Genomic DNA, 15,553 nt, shown 5'->3' on the forward strand with positions numbered 1-15,553 from the left:
CGGCGTTGAGAGATGATGGATAAGCTTGTGGGAGGTATAGCATGATCATTCGAAAGCGTGTTTCCTGGCTTTGTTCAGACGTTTTATTTAAAATAACTGCGTCATAAGTTATGTGGGATCGTGCTCGTCATCCTCATGTATCAACGTACTGGAACTCCTCTTCGAGTCGTTATCACATCCATGCAACACGCTGTACCAAGAGCACTCCGCAAAAAACACAGTCGAAGAAGATGAGTACATGAAAACAGCCACCGTGCTTTCAATAGGGAGGTGAGGAAACATGCCTGGTATCAGTGCGTTGAGTTCAAGCGGTTAGAAGTCTAAGGAAAGTTCAGTCATCAACCAACTGTGGGCAGCCCGGAGAAAGAGGTGTAGCATGGCTTAAAGTGTATGTGCATTGCCGTCGGTGAGTGATAGAGAGTCTCATAATATTCAATATTGGTCGCTGGCTTGGCAAGGGTCGTCCTTCTATTGCATCGAGTCCCAATGTCTTGATACAAAAGCGAAACGTATCATAGAAGAACGCGTATAGGGAGCGAGGCATCAAGTTATCATAGCTTAAACCATATATCCGGTTTTGTGAGAGAGATCACCTAACCTCTTCAGAAGCAGAATGCGAGCATCTGCTGTCATGTTTGCGAAGGATCGCTACCCCATGCCAAAAAAAATCCCCTCCGTGATGTTTTAAGGGCAACAACGCGACTACAGTCTGATGTGTCTTCTCATCGCCCACAAATTATCTATGTAAAGTGCATTGGGTTATCGATGTTTTCCAACATTGGTCTGCGTTCTGACGCACAGTGGTTGCCACGCCAAACCCTTCTCGACTGGTTGCATGCTCGGCCTCGATCCTACTGCAAGTCACCTGCGGTATTGCCGCGTGTGGTGGGGTCCCTGCCCTCGCCATCAACAGCCAGGTGCCACGCAACATCTTTCCAGCTCCGCATTGTAGCGAACCGTTCTACTAGGAATGGCCCCGCATTAGTCATTGCAAATCATGGTTAGTTCCTCCCACCTGCTTACTCTTTCCTGTCACTGACCAGGCGAGATAAGCCGTTGCGACAGCTTTACCCCGCCGAGGATGTTAACAAGGAATCCCAGGTTGAGTAATTTTCTCCATACGCCTGCACTCACATCGTCGCTAATTCAATTCAGCATTATAGCTGTACACGGTCTCAACCCGCGTAGCAAAGATGATGAGGAACACGCCTGGGACACGTGGAGAACGCCCGCAGGCGACGACGGGCGAATTTGGCTGAAAGACGATCTACCCAAGAGATACACTAGCCAGGCTCGTATATTCCTCTGGGTCTACAACTCGACGCTGGTATATGGAAAAGACAGAGGCCAGTTCATCGACAAAGCGAACGACCTGCTAGAGGCATTGCGAATTGAGCGCCGGCAAGACCCTAATCGGCCCTTGATATTCCTGGCTCATAGTCTTGGAGGTATATTAGTGCAGCAGGTAGGTCGCTCGGTTTCTTCGGGCTCTGTAGCTCAAGGAACTTACTAATCTTTTCGCTATTGTGGCATAGGCTCTCGTGAACGCCCACAACAATGCGAGATACACACCAATTCGCACTTCGACGACCGGTCTCGTATTCTTCGGCACACCGCACGATGGTGGCAATAAATCTCTGGTGGCGCTGGGATCAGTCGCTGCCCGCGTAGCTTCTACACTGCATTTGCAATCTTCGAACGCTGTCATCGAAACACTGAAAAGCGGCTCGTTGTTCACGGACCTCCTCGATGAACAATGGAGGCATCAGCTCGAATCGTATCAACTGGTCTCTTTCTGGGAAGGCATTGGCAATACTGTCCCTAAGAAGAGCGCCACTTTTGGGCTCTCTGGAACCAGAGAGAACATCATTGAGCTCAACGCAGAACACAGTGACTTGTGCCGCTTCGGTGGAAGCAGGCGAGACCAAGACAACTTCAAGCTTGTTGCAAGTAACATTCAGGACTTGTATGACGCTGCGCTTGAGAGAAGTGAGTCCGTCGATGTTTCTTCTAGAGCGGAGCAAAGCCGTGAAGCAGCTGACGATCCCCGAGGGATTGATCAGGATCTGAAAAAAAGATTTGCGTCTTTGTCTGCCCCGTCTTGACAGATATTTTGCTTTCAACCTAGAAACGAACAGATTTGCTCATAGCTTTTCAATTACTCGACTCCTTTGTCTCGCTCCTCGCCCTTCACTTTTAACATGATCAAGCAGCTGACGAAGTCTACGCTCAGCCCATGTTTCTCTCGCAAATGATTCCAAACACCTGCAAGGACAGGAACAATTCCAATTGGTGTTCTCCCTCGCTGCCGCTCCCGAAATTGATTATTTTGTTGGCCGAGCTAGCAATCTTGTATCGATTGAGTCGGTGCTTCTTCCTTTCACTGCTGCAGAGCGAAAGGTTGTAGTACTTCATGGATTAGGAGGCATTGGAAAATCGCAGCTGGCCATTGAGTTCGCAAAGAAGCATCGAGATGACTATTCTGCAATACTCTGGCTCAATGCGAAGACGGAGGTCACATTGAAACAGAGCTTCGCCACCAATGCCAGACGGTTGCCCAAGGAACACCTTAACCAAGAGCTTCTTAATGGGTCACAGAATGAAGAAGCTCTCAATGCTATCCTACGTGAAATGAAAACATGGTTAGGCCTCCGAGGGAACGACAAGTGGTTACTGATCTACGACAACGTCGACAACCCTAAAATTTCCGACAACAAGAGACAGCACGCTTATGATGTTCGATCGTATTTCCCCGAGGCTCACCAAGGCTCGATTCTCGTGACAACACGCTGGAAAACTCCGAGAATAGGACGCCCCATAGAAGTCACAAAACTATCAGAAGATGAGGAGAGTGTTTCACTTCTAGTCCAAACTTCAGGTAGATCCATCGAGGAAGGTAACTTTCCAGCGATAATTTTTGCCAAGCCCACGCTTACTTTGAAAACAGATCCCAGAACCAAGGATTTGATAAGGAAACTTGATGGCCTTCCACTTGCGTTGGCGACTGCTGGTGGTTATCTGGGGCTGACTGGTATACCTGTATCAGCGTATCTTGACCACTACGAAGCATCGTGGCTTGAGCTTCAGCGGACAAGCCCTTCACTCCCTTCTTACGAGGATCAGACAATATACTCGACTTGGAATCTTTCGTACATCTATATACGCAAAGAGAATAAGTCAGCAGCGAAGCTCCTTGAGCTCTGGGCGTACTTTGACAACCGAGATCTGTGGTATGATCTGCTAAAAGCTGGAGAGGATGAGGCTCCCGACTGGTTTGTCGATATAATCGGCACAAAGTTGGCTTTCAACTCTGCAATAGGGAAATTGCGGAAGCATGCCCTAATTGAGAAGTTGACAGAGTCTGACGGATATTCAATGCACCATTGCGTACACGCCTGGGTGAAGACCTTCTGGTGTACGCCTGTTGAGGGTCAGAATGTGAAGTTAGCCCTTACTTGCGTTGGAGAAAGTTTCCCTTTCAAACCAGCACCAGGTGATTGGATAAAAAAGCAGCGTTTATCTTTACACTTTGAAAGATGCTTACAGCTACTGCCTCAATGGGTCAACAAGAGCAAAGACTCCAGAAAAAGCGAGGATTGTATTTCCACCTTCTTTTGCAGTCTAGGTCGCCTTTACCATGACCAAGGCAAGCTGACGGAGGCTGAATCGATGTACCAGCGGGCTTTGGCTGGCTACGAGAAAAATTCCAGTCACAGATATATATTTGCCACGGTCAACATTCTAGGCATCCTTTATTGGGATCAAGGCAAGCTGACGGAGGCTGGTATGATGTATCAGCGGGCTTTGGCTGGCTATGAAAAAGCTTCTGGATCGGATCACTCATCTACATTAGACACGGTCAATAATCTAGGTATTCTCTATAGTGATCAAGGCAATCTAACGGGGGCTGCATTGATGTATCAGCGGGCTTTGGCTGGCTATGAAAAAGCTTCTGGATCGGATCACTCATCTACATTAGACACGGTCAATAATCTAGGTGTTCTCTATAGTGATCAAGGCAATCTAACGGGGGCTGCATTGATGTATCAGCGGGCTTTGGCTGGCTATGAAAAAGCTTTTGGACGAGATCACACATCTACATTAGACACGGTTAACAATCTAGGTGTTCTCTATGATAATCAAGGCAATCTGAAGGGGGCTGAATCGATGTATCAGCGGGCTTTGGCTGGCTATGAAAAAGCTTTTGGACGAGATCACACATCTACATTAGACACGATTAACAATCTGGGTGTTCTCTATAGAGAACAAGGCAAGCTAACAGAGGCTGAATCGATGTATCAGCGGATCTTACTCAGCTATACCAGAAATTCTCCCCCCAATCCCAAGGGGCAACTAGACCTGTTCTACAATATGGGTTTGTTATCTCGAGAGGCGAAAAACTTTGACAGAGCAAAAGATTTCTTCCATCAAGCTCATGAGGGCTACGAAAAGCACTTGGGATCTCAGAACGCTCACACTATCAACGCGTTGGAAGAGCTCAATGCAGAGATTGAGCGAGACTCGCGAAGAACCGAGAGGTCAGATGGAGAGGGCGAGTCCATGGAGACGGATTGATTGATGTTGTCCGCTTGGTCACCGCGACGAAGCCATTGGATGGCTCTCATATCAGTGCGTTGGACCATTGACATCTTTGAAGGAGCTTGAAGTGGGGGATCTGAGGAAAGGATTCAGGAGGCCAAATATTGCGGAGAGTGGGACTGCAGATAATATTGCAATCAAGATACAACTTTCTGTTTGCGGAGTTCTACCAGTGAAGCCCTAATGATCCACCTCTCCTACCTCCAGGAAAGCACTAAGACGTTGCCCGATGTAATCTTTCCCTTTTCATCCACGGATGCATGGTTGTCGCTGACTCCCAAATTCTTGCACTATCTCCTTTCTGCGCGAAATCACATCTTGACTGGTCATCAGAAGATAATCTGGGGTCCATACCACAGGCGTTTGGACTCTGATGGAGTCGTGTTGGGATGCTAGCGGAGTAAGACCCTTGCCGGCTATCGATACAACCATCTCATGGTATATCTCGGAGAAAATCCCGTCCACAGAATTAAATCGTAGCCCAAGCAACCCGTTCGACTGCTTTGCGTATCAAAGTCGATATGTGGCTAGTTTCTCCCTCTTTGTACCACTGCCGTTCTTTCCCTTCCTCTCTTAAGGCAGCCTGTGGCATGATACGAAGAAAGGGAACAACTCATACAAAGTTCCTTGACGGTCTCTTGCTCTCCAATGGTTACGATTATTGCTTAGAAAGTAACTTCTGACATCTACTTCGTGTTAAGTGGTGCTAGTTACAAATCTTCCTACGGCGCAGCCTGATCATGAGTATAGCCTAGTCGGATAAGAAGGATGAACCCTTTCACGAGAAGACTGAGCATTTGCGCAATATTACTCCCATCAATAAGAAATAGCAATCAAGTCCACGCTAGAATCTCTCAGGCTTTAAACGCTGGCCGAGTGTAGATACGTAGTGATTGTGATTGTAGGGAAAGAAGAGCAACCATACACCAGACTCGCACAGTCAGTCTGTCGGCCTACGATATACGATAGGATCACTGATTTGTGGACGAGGACGACGGCAATGGTTCACACTCACCAAAGGAGGGCGCCTTCGATATCGGCTCGTAAACATGGGAGTCTTGGGAATTGCGGGACAGGGTGTTGGATGGCTTGCGCCCAGGCTATGTTGCAAAAAGCTATAATTGCAGTATTCAGGCCTAGAGAGCAAATGTCGATGAAAGGAACAGTTGGTAGAGTAAAAATGAAGATTCGTGGAGGTTTTGTTAGGATCAATTGCAAAGGATTTGCGCCCTAAGGACGAGAGCAGTCAAGACAACACAGTGAGCCTGCGACAAGGGCAGCAAACGATACGAACTCTTCGATGAGCAAGCCGGCAACAGGCCAGGTAGAGCCCAGGAAGCTCTACAGGAAGTGGCAAAACAGTATCCTACAGTGCCCAAGCTCTGCGCGAAATTAGCGAGGAAACCCTACGAATGAGGTAGGCAGGAGATCCTGCAGTGAGTAGGCAGAGAGAAGTGCTATAGCGCCCATGTACGGAAGCGCTGTGAGTGAAGTGTGCGCGGAATCTCTACGAGTGAAGGAGCCTCGTAAGCCCTAGGGGAGGTAGGCAGGGATATCCTATGGGGGGATGGTCGACGAGTGCAAGAAAAGCGAAGAGAAAGAAGAGATCTAGGTTGGGTGTTTATATACGCTCGACCGGCGCCAGAGATTCGGAAACCCGCAAGATGAATGCCTTTGAGAATGCTGTGTATCCAAAAACGAGTGAATGTGGCAAAGAAGTGTTGTCATGGGGTGACTCCCTAGTCGAAACGAGTCATAGACCCTCAAATACAAGGACTAAAGAACTCGCGTAAGGATGATTAGAGTATTTTAGAGGTGTTGATGTTGCGGATGGGAGCATCGGTATCTGTATGGCAAGGGCCCTCGTCGCTGAAGAGGATTCCCTTTGGCCCCCAAGACTTCATTGTCCCTGATTGGCTTTCGGTTCGACCATCTCAGCCCGTTCGATATTGCAGCTATCGTGCCTTCGTTGGGAAGCAGAACTGTACGACAGGGATGCTACTGGCCTCGCAAAGTGTCCGGTAGGGATTTCACTCTCGATGTTTTAGATGAACAGGAATCACAATTCTCCCTCCCTCCCCAACTGGATGTCAAAACCTCCAATGACGGTCTAATGCCCGTGCGACGAGTCTACAGCTTAGGGAAACGCGAGTGAATGGGAGAATGCGATGGGTTCTTATTTATTATCCGATCGGGATGCGTTTCTGTCTCTGTTGAAATTACTTTGCGCAGACCAAGTTACTCAAATTCTGTCAGTGTCCCTCAACATGCTACTTGATTAAGGGTGGAACTCTTTGAAGGGTACGATTCGCACGTGTCAGGGTCTGAATGGGTGCTCATAGCTTGCATTGTAGTATCACGGAGTAACAGCCACTAGGAGATCTGTGTGCAGCGAAGGCCATTTGTGTTGCTGGTGCTCACGCTAAGCCCTTTTGGGAGGTGCTGTGTTCGAGGCTGGAACCAAGACAGCACGTTGGGAACCGGCCTTCACCAAGGAACGCTCTAGACATGCGTGAAAAATTGGAAGATGAAGCCTGGTAGCCTAGATACTTGTATAATCAAATTGCTATTTTTTGCGTCGCTGATGGAGCGTGGTAGTGTGAAAGAAAAAAAAAGGAACAGGCAAAAAATTATTTGTGAGGTCACTCGGTTCGCTGAGTACATAGTACCACAGTTATGTAGCCGGCACCACGGACAGGTGGACCTCGTTGCCGGCCGCGAGCACAGGCTCATCCACAGGAGACACTGTTGGGCGATCTTAACCTGAGTCAGGTGTTTACCCGCGAACGTCTCCTGCTTCAAAGTCTGTGCTCGCCTCCCTGGGATTTTGTCAGCATGTTAACCGGTGGGCCAAAGAAGCGGGTGGGACTTAACGGGAGGAATTTCCTTGTTGCGCTTTGAGAAACCCACTATTTTCTTTATGTAGTGAATTAACAATTAATCCAATCGGGTAAGGCGGCTCAGGCAAAGCAGCAGCACCGACAGCCCCCCTCTGTTTCCCACCATACACAGTTGATGCTCTTTCCTAAACCAAATCTAGTCAATGCGCATCTTGGGGTGACAGAGGAAGCAAATCTAGGTCGCCGAGTCTTCTGTCATCTTAACCCACCGCGGAAGGGGTCATCTTCGGAAGTCCAACAAATGATCGGCATTTCTATCCATTTATCCATCAATCTTGGGCGCATGACAGTACTTGCACAACAGTGGGTCTCCAGATAGAGGAATAGCATCTTCATGAGGCGCTCACTTTGCAGCAGGAGATCTCGCACTACCTCCTGAGAAGTAGCAGCAAGAGCAGAAGATCGACGGGAAAGGCGATGAGGCCAAGCATCACGAGTACATACATACAAGTGATACGTCTTAATAGAAATGATATCACATCTAGGTTATGATAGAAGATTCACGGATGATGTGGACAAGCGGGAGACGACGATCCAGGGACGCAAGTCTTCGATGGAGAGCAAGATGCAAGGGACTATTTCAGACCAATTTCAAGATACCAAATCTGGCAAGCTTGCTGCAGGTCTTTGGGCAAGTCAAAGGATTAGAGAGCCTGCTGCTTCTGAAGAAGAAAGGACGGAGAAAGACATGTCGTTGGGACAAGATTTTGCCTAGGCTTCTCCGTCCGAGGGTCCTCGAGGTATGATATTTAATTTCGCGACATTCAGGATTTGGGGGACATGTGGAAATGGCATCATCATTTCACAAAGGTGGAAAGCATTGATTGTCGACTATTGCTGTTAGCCTTGGCATGATGCGATTTCCTTCAATGCCTATTTATTTCACTCTATCTGCTATTGCGTCTGTCTTGTCCTCACTGCTGTCGAGGGTGCGGGAAGAGCAACGGAAGAACGTACGACCGATAAGGCTAGGCTATGATTGGAACAGCCATGTGGCTGCCTTGACTACCATGAAGAACTTAAGGAAGAAACCATGATGGTGGTCATACCGCAGTCCATACACACGAAGTTATACAAGGGACCTTTTATTAATTTCACCCGATTCCAGTGGCAATGCCTTACAAATAAAAGCAGTGAATCTACGGGGCGACCCTCGAATCTTGTTCTGCATGAGTCAATCACCTCATACTCGCAACACTTACCAACTCTTATAGAACCGAGCAGGTATAGGGTGTTTGGCAAGTAGTACAGAAAGTGGCTAAGGACATCGTAGCTAGAAGATCAATCAACTTATACCTCTGCACCAAGTCTCCTAACGTCAATTGTGATGTCCGGAGACGGGGTCAGAAAGAGCCATTTGCTATTAATTGATGAGCACTGCCAGGACCTGGAAAAAATTTCGGGCTATAATCCATTCTAGAACATCTTCTCGGTCTCAAAGACCTTGAATGTGACGCATTTTTATGGGTTTGAACCCCTATGGTCTACCAAACCTATTCCGGTGTCTTTGGTACACCGATTCAAGCTCTACTCCGTCATGAAACTTTGACTCGTTGTATCTGGCCAGCTTTTGCGGTTGTGAGTGGAGGCACCGGTTCATTTTGGCTTCAAAAATTCCGACTACGATGAAGTTTTACGGTCTTTACCTTACGCTGCTCATCCTTGGCTTTAAACGTCTCCCCGCAAGACTGAAGTGAAGAAAGAGATTAACGAATTCAAAACGCAGGCAGCCGAGGCTCACGCCAAGAAGTTGGTCACCTTACAACACAGCGCGGCTTCATCTACGCTCATCCACAACCAAATCAGTTTGACTCGTGACAAGCAACCTCCAACTTGAATCATCCACTCGCAAGTTGCAGCTTTACTTATCCTTCCGAAACGTACACCTTGACTCCATCATGTCTCCTCAATTCCCGTCCAAATCGGCAGAAAATCTGAAGGTGGCAAACGTCTGCGGTTACTGTCAGAGACAAGGTATGCTCTCACTGCCGGCACATCACCCAGGGACTAATGGAAGCGTGACAGGACCTTCCGCCCAATCAGCAGCCAACAAACTTAGGGATGGAATAGTTCATCTAACCATCACGCAACTCGAGGAGTCGAAGGATGATGGGCACCATCCCACCTCAGAGGATGTGGCTCGTCTATGGGAGGAATTAATCAGCGCGGCATGCGAGCGAGACTGTGGGTGCGCCCAAGTGCTTCGACGACACGTGAGTCTGCCCCACCTCAGACCTAAACTTTAGAGAGCTGAGCGCTTCCCTGTAGGTTCATTGTGACGAGTTGCGGAGTTTCTGGGCAGCAACGAGTGTCGAACACTCAGAAGGAGAGCCGCTGTCGAGAAGACAGAAGAAGAGCAAGAAGAAAAACGCAGAAAAGGCCGAGGCTAAGGTACTCAACTACGACATTGAGTCTGGCCGCCAAGAGTGAACTGACGAGAATGTGATGCAGGATGACCAGCCTCCAGCTCCTCTCGGGAAGCTTCGCTCAGAGAACAGGCGCTACAAGAAAACCAAGGCAAGGGCAAAGGTATGTAATGTCTCCAGTCGTAGGACCTTCACCATGACTTGCCGCTGATCTTTCGAAAATAGCAGGCCGCAGTGCCTACTCCTACCGCTAGTACCGCCCAATCCTCTCTTCCTGGCCAAGCAGCTGCCACCGGGTCCAGCATTTATGACATTGAGGGGCTACAACAAGCGCTCCCAAGCGTGCTTTCGGCCGCGCCGCCCGCCGTGTCACCAGCCAATTCTGGCCAGACCATCCTCGGCTTGCCTGTTACGTTCGTGGCTACGCTTGCTGTCCACCAAAAGATGGCGGAATAGTGAGGTCTCTACAGTGGCAGGTCAGGTTGTGTAAACCAAAGAGCAGGATCTTACACTGGCAGCAGTTGGAGACGAAGGGTAGCATTCGGGTGCGGTGGTAGAGACTTCATTTCTGTCCACTCATGGAAGATAAAAGCGAAGGGGGATGTTGGATCGTTGGGACAGAAGATTCTGTATGCTAGCAAAGCGCTGATTGTGTCTTTTACTCTATTAAGGTACCTTTCGTTGTACGCACTCAGCGTCCGGCTGAGGATATCCAATTCAATTTCGTTGTAATTCTAGAGAAGAGCGACCCCAATAGCCGGTTGTGATCATGCTGGCGTCAGCAGTATGAGCGCTTTTTCTCTGATTGCTCCTCAGGCGGCAGAAGGAGACTTCACAATCGAGATATGTGACACATTCTGGAGAAACAACAGCCTTCTGGTATCTCAATCCCCTATTGTTCCATACTAAGCTTATGGCTCTGTCCAGACCAGTGACAAGAACGAGCCGCTTCCACAAACCGTGACGACACAGCGAACTAAAAATACTCGTCCAAGCGGTCTAAGGACCTTTTCACTGAGAGAATTCGCTTGCCTTCAGGGGCTTCCGTTGAAGCACCACTTTCCTAGAATGGCAAAGGCCACGGACACCATGATGCAGATAAGGGGTTGCTTTCCCGCCAACTGTTGCCGCGGTGCTGTATGAATGTATCAAGCAACGACTGCTCATACGAGATGGCTTGAAGCCGCAGTGACCTACTGAGGAAGAAAGGAAATTGGATACTCTTTCGTGAGAGCTCCGATCTGGTGAGAAAGAGTCCATTTTGGCGAGGAAAAGCTGTTTTGATAGGAGGGCGCCGATTCTGGCGGGGAAAGCTCCTTGACTACGTTTCGGAAAGTGCGATTTGGTGACGGGGAGCCTGAGTATCTTCGAAGAACCACCGTGTTGCATGCAGGCGACACCGTACAAGGATTATGAGATCGCTGTTGTTGTGGACCTTTATACGTGTAGCGTTCCGTGGTTCCTTTAGTGTGCTAAGGCCGAGAGATGTCTTGTCCTGTCCAGAATGTAAGTACGTTAAAGTGATTCTGTACGAATGCAAATTGCTGGCGGTGCTAGACTTCGAGCAGGATTGGACGGCTGAGGGAAAAAACCTCAGGATGATACCGATCAAGTGAGAGTAGACGGCCGAAGCCAAAAGTCATCATTTAGTATTCCTAAAAGAAATCATGTTCTCTAGCGCCCTCTCAACGTGGGGTTCTCCCTCGATCAGGCTGGATTTCAGGCTCAGCGCAAGGCGAACCATCAGTCCTACCTGCTCGCTAGAGCACAAGTGATTGGAGACAGCAATTTGTGGAGTGTTATAGGTTCAGAGTACTATGTGCGAGAAGATTGGGTGGCTGGCACAATGGCAGAGGGTCACTGGCATGCACAATCATCTTGTGGTGGTGTAGCCTCGAGTTTGATATTTGGGCATGCGTTTGATTTTAAAGTATATACTGACTGTCCTGTCTAGAAATCTGAATGGCTGCGTGCTTTCTCCTCTGATCCATAGCTGGAAGCTAGAAAAGAACGATTAAAATGCTCGGACTGTACCGGTTTTCCACCGGAATTGGGTTTGAGCCGATCCCTGCAAGCCCTGCGCCCTCTTTGTGAGTAATTGCTGTCTCAAATGGCGAGGACTAAGCGCTTCTAGTCGGATTCATCTTCAGGATCTTCATCTTCAGGCTCTTCATCTCCAAGCTCATCTTCAGGCTCTTCATCTGCATCTGGCTGGGTGAATTTGGCCAGCTTCACTCTCTCAATACACTGGTTGTCTAAGCACCCGTGGCGGCAGTAGAGCTCAAGAGCGTCAGAACCAAGGGTCTCGACCAGTCCTCTGATGCTGTGAAGTAATCCCGCAATATACTGCAAGCAATCTCTTTGAAATTCGGTCCACTTTGTCTCCACGTAGTGGTTTCCAATTCCTAGAAAAGGTTAGAAGAGCCCCATTCCTCGCCAGGAGTACGTATTAGTGAGGGTCATGACTTACCTGCTGTCACGAATACCAAGACTATCCCACTGCCACGAAACCAATCGATTACCGCCGACCACTTCTGCCCTGCATAATACTCATGGAGGTAGCCAGAGATCATATAGTTTGTCTCTGCCTTTGACACTGAACCCGCTTTCTTGAGAGCCAACTCCTCCAATATCGCTCTGTGGTTCAAGCGATGGCCAGAAACGGTAGACTTGTATCCTCTGGCGACTTGGGTATTGACCAACGAGAATAGCATGGTCTGGCCATAAGCCCGGTGAATTTTGGTATCGGCAGTATTCGTCTTGACGGTCTGGAGTGCGTCAAGAATCTCGCCAGGGTCAGACATATTCCAAATAGTACGAGCCTGCAGCTTTTTGCCTGGCATCTTCACTCTGTCCTCTAGATACTGGTACAGCTCGCGCCTGACCTTGTAGAATTCTAACAAACGGGACTTGTCCAGTATCTTGGCCATCTCATCATGGACATCAAAATGCGGTCGGGTCGCAAAAGGCTTCAGTTTGAGGCAATGGGCTTTAACACAGGCTTCGATTGCGGGGGTCTTCATAAGGAGACCGACTTCGACCTGATACTGGGTCGGCAATGGTACTATCTCACCCACCTGGAGTTCGTGGACAGAAGTAGCGGCCACGTTCGAAGGCTTGTTCTCCGTAGGCTTCGGGTTGGTATCTTCGTCCGAGTCCTCAACTCTGCTCTCTCCAACCTTCTTTGAAGCTGATGTGTGTAGAGGGGTCATGTCAGAGCAGTACGACTTGCTTCGTGGAGTCGTTGTTTCGTCCCCATTGCTGTTCGCGGATCTCATTTGCTCGACCATATCGTCTCGAACGTCCAACTGTGCTGTTTGGAGCTTCTGCTGTAGCGTGATGCGCTTTCCAATGCTAATCTTGCGAATGGAAAGACCCGAGTTGACAGGTCCTGTTAATGAATTTGGGACTTCGTATGTGCTTTCTGGGACGAGCTGTCTACTGGTATCATCGTGCTCATCGCTATCGTAGACCACTAAGGTCTCATCCATCATGTTGGTCCAGTCAAAAGGCTCTTGCTCGCTTTCCAATTTGATGGCGATGCCATTGTCGCAGGCAGGAACAGTGTTACCCGACCGCTGAAGAGCGTCGGCATGTCCCTAGCACTCTGAAATTAGCATCTAAATCCCTTGAAGAGAACCTTATTGATATCGCACCTGCGCCATCGAATCCATTTCCGCAGCCCGCTGGCTCGGGATTGTCTCTTCTTCGGTTGGATGAGTGATCCGGAGGCGCTTGGCATTTTGATCATTGCCATTCGGCGGCACTGGCCTTTTCCTGGCAATCCGAGCCTCTTTCTCAGCACGCAGAGCTTCCTCACACTTTCGAGAGGCGGACTTCAATAGACCAATCATTGACGACGGTGCTCTTTCCGACAAGTACCAGATGAAGCTCTTAAGTTCGGAGCTTCGTGCTATCTTCTTGTCGTATCGTGAGGAAGTTTGCTCGGAAATCTGGCCCATGTAGGTCATCACGCCTGTTGCGAGGCGAGACTCTTCGTGGGAGGGGGCCATGACAAGAAAATGGATGCAAGGACTCGCTGAAGCGAATTAGCTGATTCGGAGATGAGTGTGAGCTGAATGATGGACGCTAATATCCGCCAGACTCAAATCTGGAAAGTCTTCTGGGGTGAGGGCAATGTGCGTAGTGAGGTTGAAGCGTGAGAGCTTAGAAGAGAAACTGCAAATATCTCAGAGGTGAGCAAGAACAAGTGAGGTCGATAGGGACCAAGTGAGAAATGAGGATTGTGTGGTTTGTGGCAAAACTAGTAACAGATCAATGTCCCATGAGCAGTCATAGAGTAGCAATGGGAGGTAAGGTTACTTCTAATCTCTCCATATATCAAATTAGATTCCGAGAGACTATGAGAGAAGTTGTGAGATCTAGCACTCCACGAAGATCCTAGGTGGTGTGATGGCAGCAGTGATAGACCAGGCTCCTGGTTCTCGTGGATTATTGTACTTGGAAGTTGGAACGACGAGAAGCTGTTCGCTGTGGTAGGAGAAGAGCAGCAAGGTGGAGATTCGTGATTATGAGAGACAAGAAGGGAGGTGGGGCGGTAATTTAGCGCCAGACCAGATTAGTTCACCGCTGAAATGTTTAGTCCAGTCGTCATGAATATCACGGATGCCAACTACGTTCCTCATATGCCGTGCTAGAACGAAATGTAACAACATTGAATTATACTGGCACACATTAAAATCAGGCGTTCGGGACTGTCTGGCATTCTCTGACCGCTCGGATGGCTGGCTGCCAGAAGGCAGGACTCGTGCAAGCATGCCAAGCTTTCGAAGTTGAGCATCACCGTCTTTCGATGTCCGGGCTGTCTGTCAACCTGAGATCGCTGACTGCACTCCCTTAGTATCCTTCGAGACCAGCTTTCTTCCCAACTTTTAGAGCCTGAATATACCGCACGGTGCTCAGTGGCAGGAAACCAGCGTCACACATGCGTTATTCTATGGTGCCCATGTAAGCTGCGCCAAGGAATTCAGACAAGATCCGAACCACTGAGCTCGGGGGGCCATCTCAACGAGTGGCAGAGCCGTCGAAGATGGCGGGTCTGGATCAGCAACTTGAGGTCCTGACATCCGATAGATCTCATACCTCTCAAGCGCTCAGAGAATTGACCACTACCTACTACGGACTCAAGTCCTTGTGGAAAGCTGAACATACTACGGTAATTTCTCATAAATCATAGGGACCTTCTGATCCGTCCCATTGTCTACGTTGTTCCCCTCCGCTCACTGAAACTTCGCCAAGATCAAGTCCATCTCCACCCGCGCCAGATGATTGACAATACATTCCTAGATCCCATTTGGAAAAGCTCGAAAATGATTCTGTCATCGTTAGCGTAACGGGCATCGGCGTTTGCGGACCAGCGCTCAGAAAGGAAACTGTCAACGTTGGTCGATGTGGAGGGGAATTTGTATGCCTTCTTGTTCATTGAGATCTGGAAAGATGTATGACGCAATTTTCAAAATAGAATAGAAGGTCTTCATGGTGAAGTGCCCGAGATCTTTGATCAGGTAGCACCGATCCGAAATATATAAGGTTTTGGAAAGGGCTTTGAAGATAGATGACATCATGGGTTATGGTGGATAGTCGAAAAGAATGCTAGGTAGGAAGCAGCTGTGAGCTAGCAGACTGACCGAACCTGATCTTGGTATCTTAGTACTGTAAAGTATACAT

The 15,553-nt window shown here is 48.7% G+C and overlaps 3 protein-coding genes across 3 annotated transcripts; 2 read left to right on the forward strand and 1 right to left on the reverse strand.

The window, feature by feature from the left end:
• Positions 1–997: 997 nt before the first annotated feature.
• HO133_006394 (uncharacterized protein) lies at positions 998–4,575 on the forward strand (the record flags this gene model as incomplete). Its single annotated transcript, XM_037297292.1, has 6 exons — positions 998–1,000; positions 1,054–1,106; positions 1,156–1,465; positions 1,536–1,989; positions 2,234–2,896; positions 2,948–4,575. The coding sequence occupies 6 exons, from the start codon at positions 998–1,000 to the stop codon at positions 4,573–4,575; spliced, it is 3,111 nt and encodes a 1,036-aa protein (XP_037147417.1).
• A 4,822-nt stretch (positions 4,576–9,397) lies between these two features.
• HO133_006395 (uncharacterized protein) lies at positions 9,398–10,321 on the forward strand (the record flags this gene model as incomplete). Its single annotated transcript, XM_037297293.1, has 4 exons — positions 9,398–9,712; positions 9,768–9,890; positions 9,951–10,028; positions 10,091–10,321. The coding sequence occupies 4 exons, from the start codon at positions 9,398–9,400 to the stop codon at positions 10,319–10,321; spliced, it is 747 nt and encodes a 248-aa protein (XP_037147418.1).
• Positions 10,322–11,995: 1,674 nt separating this feature from the next.
• Positions 11,996–13,878, reverse strand: HO133_006396 (uncharacterized protein; the record flags this gene model as incomplete). The annotated part of the gene is made up of 3 exons (XM_037297294.1): positions 11,996–12,270; positions 12,336–13,464; positions 13,522–13,878. 3 exons carry the CDS (start codon positions 13,876–13,878, stop codon positions 11,996–11,998), a joined length of 1,761 nt encoding a protein of 586 aa, XP_037147419.1.
• Positions 13,879–15,553: the final 1,675 nt, after the last annotated feature.

Source organism: Letharia lupina (genome assembly GCF_014066315.1).
Source record: "Letharia lupina isolate WasteWater1 chromosome Unknown contig_24, whole genome shotgun sequence".
Lineage (NCBI taxonomy): Eukaryota > Fungi > Ascomycota > Lecanoromycetes > Lecanorales > Parmeliaceae > Letharia > Letharia lupina.